This window comes from Gallinula chloropus (genome assembly GCF_964237585.1).
Source record: "Gallinula chloropus genome assembly, chromosome: 3".
Lineage (NCBI taxonomy): Eukaryota > Metazoa > Chordata > Aves > Gruiformes > Rallidae > Gallinula > Gallinula chloropus.
The window spans coordinates 73,625,148-73,641,836 of NC_140087.1; the positions used below are offsets into that span (position 1 = coordinate 73,625,148).

General features: G+C 47.0%; 1 protein-coding gene across 1 annotated transcript; it reads right to left on the bottom strand.

The window, feature by feature from the left end:
* Positions 1-347: 347 nt before the first annotated feature.
* Positions 348-16,392, bottom strand: ENTPD6 (ectonucleoside triphosphate diphosphohydrolase 6). Its single transcript, XM_084262480.1, has 13 exons — positions 16,093-16,392; positions 14,661-14,737; positions 13,170-13,313; positions 11,002-11,077; positions 9,393-9,428; positions 8,221-8,309; positions 6,355-6,434; positions 5,396-5,460; positions 4,966-5,067; positions 4,363-4,503; positions 3,039-3,095; positions 1,918-2,030; positions 348-1,670 (listed from the first exon to the last, which is right to left on the bottom strand). Exons 1-13 carry the CDS (start codon positions 16,349-16,351, stop codon positions 1,581-1,583), a joined length of 1,329 nt encoding a protein of 442 aa, XP_084118606.1. The 5' UTR covers positions 16,352-16,392; the 3' UTR covers positions 348-1,580.
* Positions 16,393-16,689: the final 297 nt, after the last annotated feature.

Consider the following 16,689-nt stretch of genomic DNA (forward strand, 5'->3'; position numbering starts at 1 on the left):
CCTGCAGCTCAGCCCGGCCCGGTCCCTACCCCCGGCCCGGGCCCCGGGTGATGGCTGGGCGGGCTGATGTGGGTGGCACGGAAGAGATGGATGGCGTGGGGGGGCTCTGGGACGCTGAGTGGGCACAGATAGGGCATCCGGGGCTGCCGTGGTGTGAGGGGACAGGACTGGCTTGAGGGGACAGGGATGGCGTATGGGGTCAGGAATGGTATGGGGGGGTCAGGGATGGTGGACGGGCTGTGATGGCATGAGGGGACAGGGATGCCATCAAACTACTCATCTCTCAACCCACCTCCCCGCAGGCTCAGGCACAAAAAAGCCACCACACCACCACGTTTTCACTTTAAGTTGGGGTTTTATTGTGTCCCCCTGCACACTCGGCCGCAGAGCCGGCGGCACTTCACGCCGCCACACCACCCCTCCCTGCCCTGGGGACAGGACGAGCTGCGGCCATGAGCCCACTGCGGGCTCTTCAGGAGACGGGGCTCTTTTGCACCTCCGGAAGACCACTCAGGTCTGCTCTGAACATCCATACAAATACAACACAATTCCACAGATTACAATGAACACAGCACACCCCCTCCAGCTCCCACTGCCTCCAAGACCACAGGACACCGCTGGGGCAGTGCACTGCAGCTCCCCTGCCACAGCTGTGCCACCACACTACATTCATTTATCGAAGTAAGAGGCGTCTGTAGGAAGCAGCATCCAAACCACAGTGAAAATGCATTCAGCCCAGGCCCTGCAGCAACCTTGCCAAGGCACAGACATCCATGAGGTCCAACAAGTCGTCGATTTCACACTGACCAACTCCAGAACTGTGGAATCCAGCCCTATCCCCAACTCCCAGGCCTTGCTTGTCTAGATCCAGCAAATCTGATGTCATCTCCTGCCATCCATTTCCCAGCAGCCAGGGAACCAACATCAGGGTGTCAGCTTTAACCCTACAGGGCACATGGGCTCTGATTCACACCTCTCAGTCTGTAGCCAGTTTCTAGGGTGCTAGTTTGGCAAATGGAAAAGTGGAGCTGAGACTTCTGCACCGCGTGTCAAAGCTGCCGTCAGCAGCACATCTGTGTGAAAGCACCATCCTTGGACACACACCCACTAGATCACCTTCAACACAGAGGCAGTACAATGAAAATAATTGTCACTGAAAACTGCTGACAAACAGGGAAACTCACCCTGGAATCAGGGTGGTAAAGAGTCCTTTCTGGAGAGCCCGTTCCCCACAGCGACTGCAGCACAGTACTGAGCAAACAGCACGGGCACATTCCAAATGGTGAGTTTTCCTCATAGAGATCCCAGATGTCCTGCAGAGTCCTGGTTTTCCTTCAGCAATGATCAGGTTTTACAAGGTGACTGCAGGTGCTGCCAAATCAAGGCTTATTCTTTAGACACCGCACTCTGCACTGTAAAGGAGCTAGTGATGGAGGGGTCTTGGCAGGGGATGGGAGGAAAGGGCCTAGTTCACAATGGCCTCCCAAAGGACTCCAGAAGCCAAAAGCAGGCCCTTCAACAGATTCTCCCACACTGGGCTTCCACAAAATGAGATTCCCAAAAGTCATCTTGAAGGAACTTTAGTACTGCAGTCTATTGAGTGAGTCGATGTAATGAAAAGTGGCTCCCAATGCCCAGCTCGTTTCAACGTTGTCAATCTTCCGGGCAAGCTGGAGGGGGGAAAAAAAAACCACAACAAACAAGTTAAAACTCAGTTCTCAGAGAGAAGAAGCATGCAAGGTGAATACAGTGCTGAAAGTTGTCACCACTGGCTATCACTACAGTGGGGACAGCGTGCCTCCACCCCAAATCACAGAGCAATGTTGTAGGAAGAAGGCATACCAACGGCTGAGCAGACTACCTCATGCTCCAGCACCCTCCTGCCCACCCTCCCCAGCAATCCCATGTGTGCAGCACCTTAAAGACTTGGCTCTTGGGGAAGCCCAGTTCTTGCAGGAGAGAGCTGATGTAGGTGAGGTCCATGCAGAGGAAAGGGCTGCTGCCGGGCCTGATTTCCATGGTCTTACACACTGCAGAGACAAGAGAAGAGTGTCGGAATGCGCAGCGTGTGCTCATGCCCAGCGCCTTCAGAAAGCCTCATGTGAATCCCTGACACCTCTCAGCTGAGCTGTGCAGCGATGGAACCTGTTACAGTGAGGCTGGAATGCCATGCACACAATAGCAGAAGCAGAAAACCTCTGGCACTGTCAGAATGAAGATCGAGGCGTTCTACCTCTCCCCTAAGACAGCTGAGCTTCTTGTGCCTCTCCAGAAAGGTAGGAAGAGGGCCTCCAACCTTCCTTCTGTTGTCTTCAAGCCTTTAAACATCTTAGCAACCTCCAGCGTGTTATGTTTCTCCAGCATAAGCACTTAACAGACACTGACAAAACCAAAGCCAGGGCAGGGGGAAGACTGAGAAAAAAAAGACAAAACCAACATAAAACCCATTTCCTTTCTCAGGATGGATTGCAAAAGCAGTAGCCCAGAAGTCAGAACTGCAAGAACAGTTCAGTCATTTATCAAGTTTGCCCAAGTGCCCCCACGTCAGTTTGATGGAAGCCCGAGGCTGTGGCATTAAGAAAAGAATGTTTACACTTGTAAATCTGTGCAGGAAGTTCTCTCTGCAGCTGGTGAAGCAAAAAAACCTATGAACCGGTTTTCCCCCTTTACTGATTAACAATCAAGCGCATGAACAAAAGACAAGAAGGAAAACTAAACCAGTTCAGAACAGGTTATGCTAACAGGATGAGAATTACCCCCATCTGGTTTGAAAGCATGATTTCAGGACAGCTGCTAACTGGCAAGTTTATCAGTGATTCTTCTGAGAGTTTTGAAATGTAAGTATTACAAGACAGGCCTTACAGGGCCTTGCAGAAGCAAGAAATATGGTAAAAATAGCTGAGATTTTCAAAAATAAGCAGAAATGACAGTGAGATGGTATGGAGAGAGGTGCCTGATATTTACATTTCTTAGCCTGTCTTACATTTGCCGCCCGGGTATGAATTTACACAGAATTACTGGGTTTGTACTTTGCTCACCGTATTTAGCTGCAATTTCAAAGTCACCAACAGCTAAGCTTCCTCCTTTTTCTTTATCTAGAAGAAAAAAACCACAAAACCATAGTCTTTTATGGGTTTCTGTAGAAAGGCAATTGTAGATTCAAGTCTTTCAAGTTGTTCGGAAAACAAACATAGAGCCACCGAAATCAATGACAAAACCCACACACCCATTAAGGGCAAAACAACCTTTAAAGGATTCTTAATATAGACAAAAAAGCCTTGTTTTATGAAGAACATTTAGCCTCCTTTCCTAAAGAAACAAGACTCTCTCACCTTGTCCCCGTGTCAGTGCTACCTGGCCCTGTGACACCTGAACACAGCTAATACCTTTGGCCAGATCTGACAGGGCAGTGGTGCTCTGGGACACATTAAATGTGAAATTATTTGTGAAACAAAGTGGCTGAGGAGAAGGGTATGTGTCCTGGTTCCAGCCAGACCAGAGGTAACCTCCCCAAGTAGCCAACACAGGGGAGCTGAGTTAGCCTGGGCTGTTTCCTCACCATCTGACATCACTTGCCCATAAAAGGGGCTGCTCAGGGATGTGTTTAGGGCAGTGCAAGTGTGGCTGGGGTGCTGGGTCAGTCCTTGTGCAGTACTCTGTTACTGTTGGATTGATAAGGTACTCTGTGTTATCACCAGGTGTAAGTGAAATTTGCTACGGGCTGTTACTGTTCCCCTTTCATGGTGCTTTTGTCAGTAAACTGTCCTTATCCCAATCCCCAGGGGCTGTGTTTCTCCTCTGAGACTGAGCTCAGCCACTACTTGGGGCTGAGCCACCACAGTATGTTTGTTCATATCAGCTTGAGATCTCATCATCTGCTTTCTACCACTGAGCACAGCAGCCTTCTGTGCACCAGCGTACGGCTGGAAAAGAGGAGGGAACCACTCTGAATACATGTGGGAACACCTGAAAATCTTCATTCCATCTAAAAAGGTCAGTGAAGAGAACAGCCCAAGATCCCAAGTCTGGTGTGCTTTACAGCCCAAGAAATGTGCTTATTGTTGCAAGGGCTTTTTTTCCATATTGGATGGTAGAGTTAATCAGACCCCAACGACTTCCAAAATGCAGGCTGTCTGCTGAAATACTGTTACCAGAAGTTGCAGGTCCTGTTTCACAACCCCAGTCCCTCCTCTACAGAAATTCCACAGCATCCAACATTCAGTCAAGACCAGTGCTGGGCAGCAGTGTGAACAAAAGACCAAGTTCCACCACAGCTTAGCAAAGCCTTGTGATGTAAAGAAGCGTCACCCTTCCTTCCACAGCTTGTCGTTTAAGATGAAATGAAAACAGGAGCAAACATACCAATGAGACCAACCTCTGCTGCACAGTCATAGTAGTAGGAGAAAGCATAGAAGTCCAAGTCCTTCACTTCTTCAGCTTTATGCACTTTTTTATAGAGCATCTTTGCTACTTTGTTAGAACAAGACTCATATAGAGGCTCACCTAAAGGAAGGCAAAGAAACCCAGCATATTATAGGCAGGGTTAAATATACATACAATTCATTAAGGGTCTGCCAGGAAACAGGCTCCCTCTCACACAATAACCCTAAGAATTTACAGGCTTTTCACAAAGAACTGAAATCCACATCATCTTCCAGTGGTAACGCTCACTGTCCTCAGGTTGGGACTAAGTATGGAATAGATCAGAGAAGGACAGCATCATTTGAGGCAGAAGAATGCCTAAAGACCTTGTCAGGGATTGCTCAACTGCAACTGCAACCAGCAGCTTTACTGACTGGACAGACACACCATGGCACAAGAGGAGAGCTGCAGAATCTTCTCTCTAGAGGAGCCAGACAGAACAGTGAACAGAGAATCTAGTGTCTTTCCAAGAGGCTGGGAGTGTATCATTTGCTCCGCTAACAGCATGCTGGCCTAGATAGGAAGAGTGATAAATCACTATACCTGCCTTCTGTCCTTTGATTTTGTACACTATCTCAGCATGGTGCCATTCAGATTTGAAGCCAGGTGGCAAACAAGGGCTGATCAATTCCTCCCCTTCTCCTACTGAAGTAAAACAAAGCCACATTAAGGAAAAACAGAAGGGGTTATTTTCAGATGCCTCACCCCCAGCCCTGCTCCATACTGTCCCACAGCCTCAGCGAGGCAGCTCCAAGCCCCCAGTCACGGCCCCACAGGGCTGGCAGGAATCCAGCTCTCCTGGGACCTCGCAGTGTCACCTCCAGCACTTGTCTCCAACGCACCCAGCCACGATGACAGGAGTCCACATACCACTCAGGCACCTTGAGCGCAGTGGGAAGGGAACAGACACCTCCTCCTCCCCCCCAACAACCCTATGCTCAGAGCTGAGGCCTGAGGAGTGCCCATAACTTACAGGGTTTTCCCTCAACTCCTCCTAAAATGGCGAGCCTCGCTGACATCAGCCCGAGTCCCAGGTAACTGCAAAGGGATAAAAGCCTCTGTGAACAACAAACATCCTTCCTCTGGCACCCTCCTGGCTGGGACATGCAAGTCTCCTCTACACAGTCCCTGCAATACAGCTTGAGTCAGCAGCTAACACCCACAATGTAACACCCACAGAGTAACACCCTGTTCCTGCATTACCCTTGCCCAGAAGGATAATCTCTGGGAAGGCACAGGCGACAGCTGCCAGCCGTAATCTGGCTCTTGAAGAATGGGGAATGCTGAAGGCATTCCTTTCTCCCACCCTCCTCAAAGGCAGCACAGCCTCTAACATACAGACCTGGCTCTTTCTGAACCCAAACACACTCCAGAGCAAGTGTATTTGGGAAGATGCTGCTTCCCATTGCCCAAAACACAGGGAGCATGGGGAAGGCAGTGAGGAGGAAGGAGCAGCAGAGACCAAGTGTTATGAACTGACCACAACCCCCATTCTCCACTCCCCTGCACTGCCCACGTGTGAGGAGGCAGAACAGCTGTGAGTGAAGCTGAGTCTGGGAAGAAAGAAGTGAGGAGGGAAGTGGTTTTTGGTTTTGTTTTTGTTTTAATTTATTCTTATTTCTCATTATCCTACTGTTTAATTGGCAATAAATTAACTTTTCTAAGTCAAGTTGAGGACAGTAACTGGTAAGTGACTTCCTTGATCCTGACCCACAATCTTTTTGTTATGTTTTCTTCCCATCCTGTTAATAAAAGGGGAGTGACAGAGCAGCTTGGTGGGCACCTGCCAAGCCTTCACAGTGACATGGCCCAGGTTCCTCCCCTTCTTCCCAGTACTCCCTTGCCAAGACCCCTTTCAGCAAAGCACCTCTATCTCATGGGCTTCATAGCTAGCTTCTGTCTGTACAGCGTGCTCTATTTCCCACAACTAACCTGTAGGAATACAGCTTGTAGGTGTTGTTAAACATCTGAAAAGAATTTGTATGGCCAGCTGGTGATGTCTGGAGAGTTGCCTGGAGGGAGAAAAAGATGTCACTGCAAGGATTCTGCCAGCAGCAGCAAGCATCAACATTATAATCTTCCAAAACTTAAGGAAAAAATGTGAAACTATCCTAGCATGGTTCAGAGAGAAATGATGAATTTGCACCTATTTCAATTTGGCCACTGACACACAAGACAACCACAAAACTTGGAGCTAAAATACCGTTTTTCCATGACAAGAATCTAAACTGGTTAAATTTCTATCTGTACCCACACCCAACTGGTGTATACAGGACTTCTTTTTAATTAAAAAGGAATCCTTGCTCCAGCTCTTAACTGCTTCTGTCAGGAGGCTACAGAAACTACCTCTTCACACAACGTCTACTAGGGAAAACTGTGTGCAAACCAATTTGAAAGCGAGGCACGCATCAACTTCCTACTGCAGCGAATTCAGCTGTGAACTTCCACAAACCCAAGGAAAAGGACATCCCTGCGCTTGCCAAGGAACAGAGCGAGGACCAGCCTGTGGTGTGAGGAAATGAAAGGGTAATTATCTAAAGCACTGTGCAGCCCCAAATGAAGCAGCACCATTAGCGTGGTGTTCGTGGGGAACACAGCTCCAGCCACAACGCTATTCATGCTGCTCGTATCTCAGCACCACGTCCAAGGGCAGAATATCCCCATCCCAGACTCTTCACATTCCCTGTCATTCTGCTGTGAGAGCACAGTGTCTGATTAGCCCAGGCTGGCACACCAGGTACAGCATCCCAACCCTCTGCTTTTGCGAATCATAGACTCATAGGGGTTGGAAGGGACCTCGAGAGATCATCGGGTCCAACCCCCTGCCAGAGCAGCTCCCCAGCTCATATTGCACAGATAGGCATCCAGACAGGTCTTGAATACCTCCAGAGAAGGAGACTCCACTCCCCCCTGGGCAGCCTGTCCCAGGGCTCTGTCACCCTCACTGGGAAAAAGTTCTTCCTCATGTTGGTGCGGAACTTCCTGTGCTCCAACTTGCAGCCATTGCCCCTTGTCCTGTCCTCACAGACCACTGAGAAGGGGCTGGCCAATTCCCCCTGCATCCCATACTTAAGATATTTATAAACATTAATAAGGTCCCTCCTTAATCTTCTTTTCTTTAGGCTGAACAGTCCCAGCTCACTCAGCCTTTCCTCACAGGGGAGATGCTCCAGGCCCTTCATCATCTTTGTAGCCCTTTACTATGAGCTGCATCTCTGCTCAGGCCAGAGCCTCAAGACTTCACACCCACAGGGCTTCCAGCTCACTGAACACCTATAAAAATTGCCACACAGGAAGCTGAAATGACAAACATTTGCATGTATTTCTTACTGTGTAATAACAGTTGATCCTTAGCATTCATTTGCAACTGAGTAGATGCATGAAAACCAGAAACAAGGACTGAGAAGGCATCTTACTGTGTTTTTAAAACCCAAGATAGACCAAGTGTCAGAGTTGAATTCATCAACAGCATTGTCTTTGAGATCTTTATTATGAGCAGAGCAAACTGAGAGCCAAAGGTTAAGGCACTCAGGCAAACACTGCATTTTCCCAGAGATACAGTAGTCCTGGCAGATTCACCACGTGCAGCACCAGCTCAAGGGGCTGGAGTAAGAGGACAGAAAAAGAGTTGTGAATCCAAGACTGACAGATATGGCCAAGTGACCTGGGTTTTCCTGTCAGAAGGGTGGCTTCATGTCACACTGACCAACTCTTAGTCTGTCCCCAAAAGGAAACAAATCCAAGCAGTTAACAGATTCATGCACCAGCGTTTCCCAACCATGTGCACGTTCACATTACCTCAGTACGTGGAAGGAATGTGATCTGCGTTGATCCACCACCCAAATCCAACATCCCTACACTTCTCTTCTGTGGATGGTCTAGGCTACCTGTAATGTGCAACAAAACAAAGTCATAGTGGGTGCTGTGAGAAATTGGTTGGGGAAGCACAGTGGTACAAAAAGAGGACAACCTAACCCCACCTGTCAGCTTCCAGACAGCAATAAATTATACCATCATTTACTGGACACTTATTTTGGCTTTACCAGGGTGACCTGAAAATCTACAGGCAACAGAATTTCTCTTATTTCTCTGGTGGCTCTCCATGCCCTAATTACAGCAGCTTTGGTTATTGGATTCCTAAACATTTTTCAGTGGATGCAAGGACCCTTTTGCAAACTCTACTCTGGTAACCACTTTGTGACACAGAGGAATGTGGTTTTCTTGGCTTACTCTCCCTGATCCCTTAGCAATATTTTGCAGATTCCTATGGCCAAGGGGATGACAGACTGAAAAGAGCTGGCCTAAGAGACTCAGCTCTCTTGGAATTCTTCCTGCTGCCAGCCCAGGGACCTTTCTTCTCATTTAAATCCAGTTCTTCTATCTTTCAAACACACCTTCCTGACAAGACCTGTTTTTGCCAAGTGCCTTGCTATACCTCACAGCAGCTCACGTTTGAAGATCTCTGACCTTTCTGCCGTGTGTGCTGGGCAGAAGGCTCGGATTGCAGAATGCTTTACTCACTGCCAGAGATGGCTTCAGCTTAGTTTTTTCTTTACTCTTCAACTACCCTTTTCTAACTCAGCAGTGTAAACACGTGTGGTATTTCTACATTATAAATCTGTAAGGAAGCGCTTTCTCTCACTCTGTGCAGCTGCCAAACACGTCCAGAATACCCACATTAAAAATTTAGCCAGAGCTAGCAGCAGACTCTAAAAAGGAATGAAATTTCCCTACAGGGAACTGAAATAGAGGCTACACTAAACATCTAGAAAAAGGGCTTAAACTCCTCACTCTGTCAAGTAAATGGTTGAAATCCTAATGACTTAAATAGGCCAGGCAAAAAAGAAAACTGCTGACTTATTCCCAGACCCTTCTTTCTCCCACTCCACCCCAGTGAATGAGCATGCAGGGGCAGAAAACAGCATGAATTTCACAGCATTGGTCATATCTTTATGCTCACGTACACATACCTGTTAAAAAATTTATTGTGATCCAGGCTGAGATACCTAATAAGGCAAAGATTCAGAAGACACACTGTTAGATCACACCAGTTCATTTTATCTAACAGCAGTAACAAATAAGGTGAGCTGAATCACAAGGCCTTCCCACTTTAGGATCTGTTTAGCTGGGGGTATTTTTAACTTTTCTCATGCAGTTTAACTGCACTGTGGAACCAAAATAATATGCAAATCAGAGCCTGTCGATCAACAACAGAGGCACCAGTGACCATGACTGCCCTCCTTTCCCAGAGGGAGGACTTCATCCACTGAGTCTTCCAGTGGATGTCTGGCCGAGAGCTACGCGAGGACCTTCAAGAAGGGGGAATAGCTGAGCTCTGCTGAGACCTGCTCCCCTGACCTACCTTGCCCCAAAGTCACAGTCCTGCAGCTGCCAATGGCTACCAAAACCCAAGGTTTGATGTCTTGAACAAAGAGGCTCTGGTGTCTTCTACACCAGAGCTCATGAGACACTTGGAAGGGAAGCCCCACACACGAAATGCCTGGAGAGGTCTGTATTTCACAGGCCAACAATTTAGGTGAAAAGTCACAAAGGCTTCAGTCCTTAGCTAAAAGGTAAGGAAATTACTTTTTTTAAGAAATGACGCTCTGGTAGGGCTTTTGTTCCATGTCAGCTACTTGACTTTCCTTTTTGGTACTAAGAATTTTCATCATTTCAGTGTTCTATTTTTTATTATTTTCTTCTAAACATTTTTTTGGACCCACAGTGTTTCTGTTCTCTTCTGGTTTTATAAACCTTTTCTCCATAAATTAAATGAATTAGTGGGCATTATGTTAACAAATTCAAATATTTATCCATGTGGTTAAAACCAAAGGCATGCTAAGGAACATGGTCCAGTTCAACCTTTGGCTGAACCAAGGCTGTCACTGTTATTAATGATTTTAAAACAAAACAAAAAGAAGAATTACAATGTCTTTCTTCCATTAGGCAGCAAAAAAGAAACTCATAAACAGCTCCAAACAGCTCCAGCTATTTTAAAGGCTGGTTTCTAAGCAGATTTAAAGCACACTGAAAACAGTTACTTAGAATTTAGATGTTTCCTCAAATTATATTTAAATAAAGACTGATTTTACGTTCTGTTCTCAGCATTTTTTTGATGAACATCAACTTACTTTGACAAACATCAACTTACTTTGACACGTGTTTTCTTCTCTCTATAATACTTTTTCAGATTGAAATCACAATCACGCTCATTAGGTCAGCTATAATTAACATGGCCAAATACTTCCAGAAAACTCTGCTAAGCATTGTCAAGAGCAGGGTGTGCAAAACCAGTTGCTCATGACCATCTCAAGAAGCAGACACTCAGAAACCTTTCCAGAAGCGCTGACTGCACAGAGGCTTCCTGGTGATCCCAGAGGAACCACAATGGCACTTGGGGTTTTGAAAATCAGGATAGAGTTCAGGACTTTAAATTGGAAAACTGTAGCACTGCCTGAGGCAGCATAAAAACTGTGTCCAACCTGCTGCTGTGGGTTCCCACTACAGCGAGGGAGGACTTGACACAGTGCAGCAGGGAGCTCCAGGAGTGCAGAAAGGGTCTCCACAAGCCAGCCCTACCTTCGTCAGTTCCATTCATTATCGACACGCAGTTGTCCCTCACGAAGAAGGGGGAGGCCTGGAAAATCTCCTTCACCTGTAGTTCAAGTGAAAGCCACAGTCAGAGAAATCTTTTTACAGCTGTAAAGCAAGGGTTTGGTTGGGTTTGTTGGGGTTTTTTTTGAAGCTCCAGTTTTACACAACTGCTCCTCTTCTTGGGCCAGAGCCCAACCGCTGCTCACCACTTTGTTTAAGGCTCAAGAGCCCAACAAGCATCAGCATGCACTTTGCTATAAAAGGTCAGCGATTTACACACTGGCTTTGCAGTTTGGGGCAGGGACAGGGAGGGACATGTGGGTTTTCAAGCACAAAGACCCCTCAGAAATGCCATTAACAAGGGATGGACACAGGCAGGGAAGGGAACTCAGTTTACTTTGCTGCAACTGGTGACCCACCGGGTATTTTATGGATGCACAGGAGAGGCAGGAGATGGACACCCCGGCTTTCAGGAACTCCCCAGGGAATAGCATTTGTAACAGGAGCCTGTCAGCTGTCAGACATCCTCTACACTACATCCTACATGAGGCAGGAAAGCCCTAGGTTTCCAGAGTCCTCCGAAGTAACAACTGCAGCAATTCCAGCTGAAATTCAGCATGGAAAAGTACAGGCCAGCATGCAGGCAGCAGAGAACACTACAGGCATTGGCTTCAACCACACCACATTCCCTCCTTCCAATTACTGCTCAGAAAAAAAGAGTATGCTTAGTGCACACATAATAAACCTTTCCCACAGCCACAAGGTCTAGAACAGATTTTATTTTTAGAATATTTTAAAATATTAAACATATTTTACATGCCTATAAATAAAACTTACATTCTTTCCAATCAATAGAACAGAGCAACCTTGCAGCAGCAGGCTGATAACACCACCAATGAAATAGCAGGAGTTTTACTCAAAATAGCAGGATCAAACACACCACGAAACACATCCAGTAAGAACAAGCCTGTGGTGACTTTTAGGTGTATCTCATTACACTTGTTACATCCAGGCTTATTTGGAGCTGTCATCATTCCTCTGTGCTTGTCCTCAACAAAATTTCCTTCCTCCTCCCCCCACACCCTGCAGCCCCATTTGAGATCAGGTGGCTCTGCACTGCTTTCAGGGTTAGATGACAGGCAGGGCTCATGTAAACGAAGATGTACAGCATTCTGACTGAGAAACTGGCTACCATGAGCCTGCACAGGCACAGCCTCTGCTGGGTTATAAACTGGCTGGATGGGCCCAAAGAGTGGTGGTTAATGGAGCCAAATCCAACTGAAGGCCCCTCACAAGTGCTGTCCCCCAGGGCTCAGTCCTGGGTCCAGTTCTGTTCAGCATCTTCATCACTGACCTGGATGAAGGGACTGAATGTTCCCTCAGTAAGTCTGCAGATGACACTGAGCTGGGAGGAAGTGTCGATCTACTTGTGGGTAGGGAGGCTCTTCAGAGAGACCTGAACAGACTGGACCGATGGGCTGAGACCAACGGGATGAGGTTTAACAACACCAAGTGCAGAATCCTGCACATGGGACATAACAACCCCCTGCAGCACTACAGGCTGGGGGGAGACTGGCTGGAGAGCTGTCAGGCAGAGAAGGACCTGGGGGTGTTGGTTGACTGCTGACTGAATATGAGCCAGCAGTGTGCCCAGGTGGCCAAGAAGGCCAACGGCATCCTGGCCTGTATCAGAAACAGTGTGGCCAGTAGGTCTAGGGAGGTGACTGTGCTCCTGTACTCAGCATTGGTGAGGCCAGACCTTGAGTGCTGTGTCCAGTTCTGGGCCCCTCACCATAAGAAGGACATTGAGGTGCTGGAGCGAGTCCAGAGAAGGGCAACCAGGCTGGTGAAGGGGCTGGAGGGCAAATCCTATGAGGAGCGGCTGAGGGAGCTGGGGATGTTTAGCCTGGAGAAGAGGAGGCTGAGAGGGAAGACCCTATCTCTGCCTACAACTACCTGAAAGGAGGTTGTAGAGAGGTGGGTGATGGTCTCTTCAGGCAGGTGACAGGAGATGGGACAAGTGGAAATGGCACTGAGCTGCACCAGGGCAGGGGCAGATTAGATGTCAGAAAAAAAAATTACTGAAAGAGCTGTAGGACCTGGAACAAACTAGGAAATTTCTGGAAAGCAAATGAAAAGACAAGGAATAGTACCTTATCCAGCAACTTCTGAGCTTTCTCTCCTGGCAGCAACCGTAGGCCAGCCGTGGCTTTCAGGACCAGAGGAGTAAACTTCCACAGTTCCATAGGAACTTCCTTCTTTGCCACCTCCAGGAGCTCTTTTATTCCCTGGCCACTCTGTGAGCAAAGAAAGAGCAAAACCCGGCACCTCAAAAAACTTGTTAAGGTTTGCCTTTCTAGGAAGGGCAAAAGGGAGGCTTAAATGTAAATGTGGAACAGAGACAAGCAAATATCACAAGAGGTCAGCAGGACACCTGAGGAATTAATGGGGATTATCCATCAACAGGTCAATAACAGTCAGAAAGAGTCACTTTTTCAAACAGGGACACAGAACTGTCTGCCACTGAACGTTTTGGCTGCAAAAGGTTCAAAAGGCAGTATAATAAGAAATCCTTGGAAAAAACGGCCTTTGCAGTCAGGTAAAACACTATGAGCTGGGTGCAAGTCTGGCTCGGGAAGCCCCTTGATCCCTGCAAGGTAAAAGTAAGGGAGATGGGAGATGAGTCACTTAGTACTTCCCCTGTGTTTTATACTATTCCCCTGATGTCATGGCTTTGTCCCAGCTGAGAGCTGGGTACCACTCAGCTGCTTGTTCTTTAAGAGGGAGTGGCAAGGGAGGGAGGGTGAAAGGGAGGGAGAAGAAAACCCAAGGAACCAAAACCCTGTGGGTTGGGATAAGGATAGTTTACTGGGACAGCAGACAGATAGATATAACAATGATAACAGGACTTTATAGCAAAATATACAAGACTGGTGATACACATTGCAGTTTCTCACTGAACTGCACAACTCAGGCTGTACAGCTCAGAGCTGTCCCAAAACCAAACCGTCCCCGAAACCACTCATTCTGGAGCTGCCTGCTTCTCCCCTCCACCAGCCCCCCTTTTATGCTGAGCATGACATAACTGGCATGGAATACCTTCTTTGTCCAGTTCGGGTCACCTGTCCTGGCTGTGTCCCCTCCCTTCCCCTTAGCAGGGAAATATGAACAACTGAAAAGTCCTTGATTGCTTGACAACAACTAGAAACATCCCTGTGTTATCAGCACTGCTCTCCTCCTGACTCCTAAACATGGCATTCCATCTGCTGCTAGGAAGAAATTAACTCTATCCTAGCTGAAACCAGGACACCTGAGAATCCAGCTCCAGTCATTTTTAGAGAAGACTGCTGCAATTCAACACTCTTTTGCCATGTTCTTAAGTGCACTGAAATTCGTAAGGCAGAGACAGGAAAGGCATCCCCTGTGCTTAATTAACAGCATCACCGAGCAGAATGAGATGTGCTCTGCTCCTTGCTCCTCGGCATACTGATCAACTTTCACTGTAGGCTTGTACCATTTCCAGACAGTTCCCTGAGCCCAGGCAGTTCAGCAGACTGTACCACAACGAGGTGTGACCTACAGAGCCTGTCAAGCACGGGAGGCTTTGGGTGCGTGTGTTTTTACCGTAAGAGGAAGGAGATTACCTTTTCGACATCATCAGCGTACGCGGACAGACCTGGCTTCAGTGCTTTAAACGTCTCATGGGTTAACCTGGGAGTCTCTGTTCAAAAGCAGTTATTCCAGAATCAGTAACAGGACAAGTAGCTTTGCACACACAGAAAGAAAATAAATCTTACAGGTTACATCACTAAGTGCTACGGAAGCCAAATGAAGGCTCTGTCAAATGAGTCATGAGTCAGAATGGTTAGGGCTGGAAGGGACCTTAAAGACCATCAAATTCCAACGCCCCTGCCATGGGCAGGGAATTATCTCCCAAGGAAACAGTTTTTCAAAGCCATGACTGTTTTTCAGGTGCTGGTGTCCACTACACACGGATTTTTTCATGCACATCAGACAGTCACCAGATGGGTGCAAGTTCTCTTTGAGCCCTTTCCAAACTGCACCAGTAACAGGGACCCTGCATTTCAGCGTGCTCTGTTCTGGCTAAAATTGACTCCTACAAAACACAGTGGAAGTTTTACCACCATTTTCAATGGCAGCAGACCTAAGTATTTTGGAAACCCATAGTATAGGTAATTATATGAGCCTGCAGGCAAGACAACACCCTCCTCCTGTACGCAGCTACGCTCCAAAAGGTTTCCTCCAATATATTTTGAAATTGTGTTTAGAGAGAAGCAGGCAAGGAAGAAGCAAAGATTTGGGAATACACTGAAAGGAGAATGAAGGAAATCCACAGGCTAGTTATTGTTTAATGCCTTTGTTGGCTAAACCTTACATTCGCCCGCTCTGCAGACCTAAGGTGCTCCTCACAGGCCAGTCATACTGTTAATCCTCAAAGGCATCCTCAGATCATCTACTGATGGCATCCACACGGGTTCTTTCACCTCTCAGTTTCACAAACAGGAGCTGACAACACCTAAACAAATCAAGCTTAGGACTCCAGAGGAAAACTGGAGCTTTTTGGGGTTTTTTTTACACTTCTGTCTTGCTTCTCAGCAATACTTTCTGTCTGGATGCAATACATGGCAATTTTAATCAAGCAGTGAACCTCTGCAACAGAACTGCAAATCCAACACTAAAGCCAAGGATGCACGAAACCAGACAACGCAGAGAGAAGCAGCTCACTGCCAGGAACTGGAGATGAACAACCACCTCATGGTGAAAATGTGGGGGGCTTCAAATTTATAATCCTTTCTTTTACCAAGCAGCATGATGAAAAACTGCTCCCCTTGAAGGCAGCATTCTGTACTGCTGCTATTTAGTTCACATTCTGACCTTACTGCATTTTCTCCTTGCTGCATGTTTTTGTAACCTACGTGCTTGAATCGTAATATACTTCCTGATGGCTGCCTGGAAAGAGCTGAAGCGTGTTTGTCCATGTAATCCCTAGAAAAGAATCATCAATAATCTGCCCTCATGTTACAATTAGTTTATCATGCAGTAAGCAGGCCATACCTTTTGGCTGCTGTGTAAATTTAAAAACATGGACACGGGTTCCGGTGCTTCCCGCATCAAACATAATCCCATAGAAGACAGAGAGATCTGTGGCCAGCCCCGGATGGTTCGCTTTGTCTCCCTTGTTTTCAGCAACTCCTTCTGTTGCTACCACGACTGGTTTGGAATCCAAGTGCCATTTTATGTATGCAACATAAATAGCTATGCATGCCAAAATCCCAAAGGCAAAGAACCGCTTTGATATCTTCATGGCTTCCATTGATTACAGGTTTTGCTTCCTCCTGTCGTCAGATCTTTTCTTTCTTGCCTTTCACACAGGACAGGTGGTTCCCACATCCTTCCTATATCCCACAGAAAAGAAAAAAATATATGTTTTGTTTTCTAAACTTGCTGAAAGGATCTAAGAGTATGATGGATATTTGATAAGGGACTTAGAGGAGTAAACTTGACTTAAGCACTGGTTAAATACTTGACTGTTGGGTTTAGATCTGTGACAGGGAAGTTGAGCGTGATGGTCGAAGTAAGCAGTAAGTCACAGCAACAAACAGCCTAGTAAAAAAACCCAGACACAGGGGAGGGACAGATCAATCATAGAAT

Bases quoted from the DNA above. Each gene is read 5' to 3' on its own strand.
- ENTPD6 (XM_084262480.1), bottom strand. From the start codon at position 16,351: ATGGAAGCCATGAAGATATCAAAGCGGTTCTTTGCCTTTGGGATTTTG. The intron at 14,738-16,092 runs GTATGGCCTGCT...GCTTTTGAACAG, and splicing joins ATTTACACAGCAGCCAAAAG to AGACTCCCAGGTTAACCCAT. The intron at 9,429-11,001 runs GTAGGGCTGGCT...TTGCCTTATTAG, and splicing joins AATGAATGGAACTGACGAAG to GTATCTCAGCCTGGATCACA.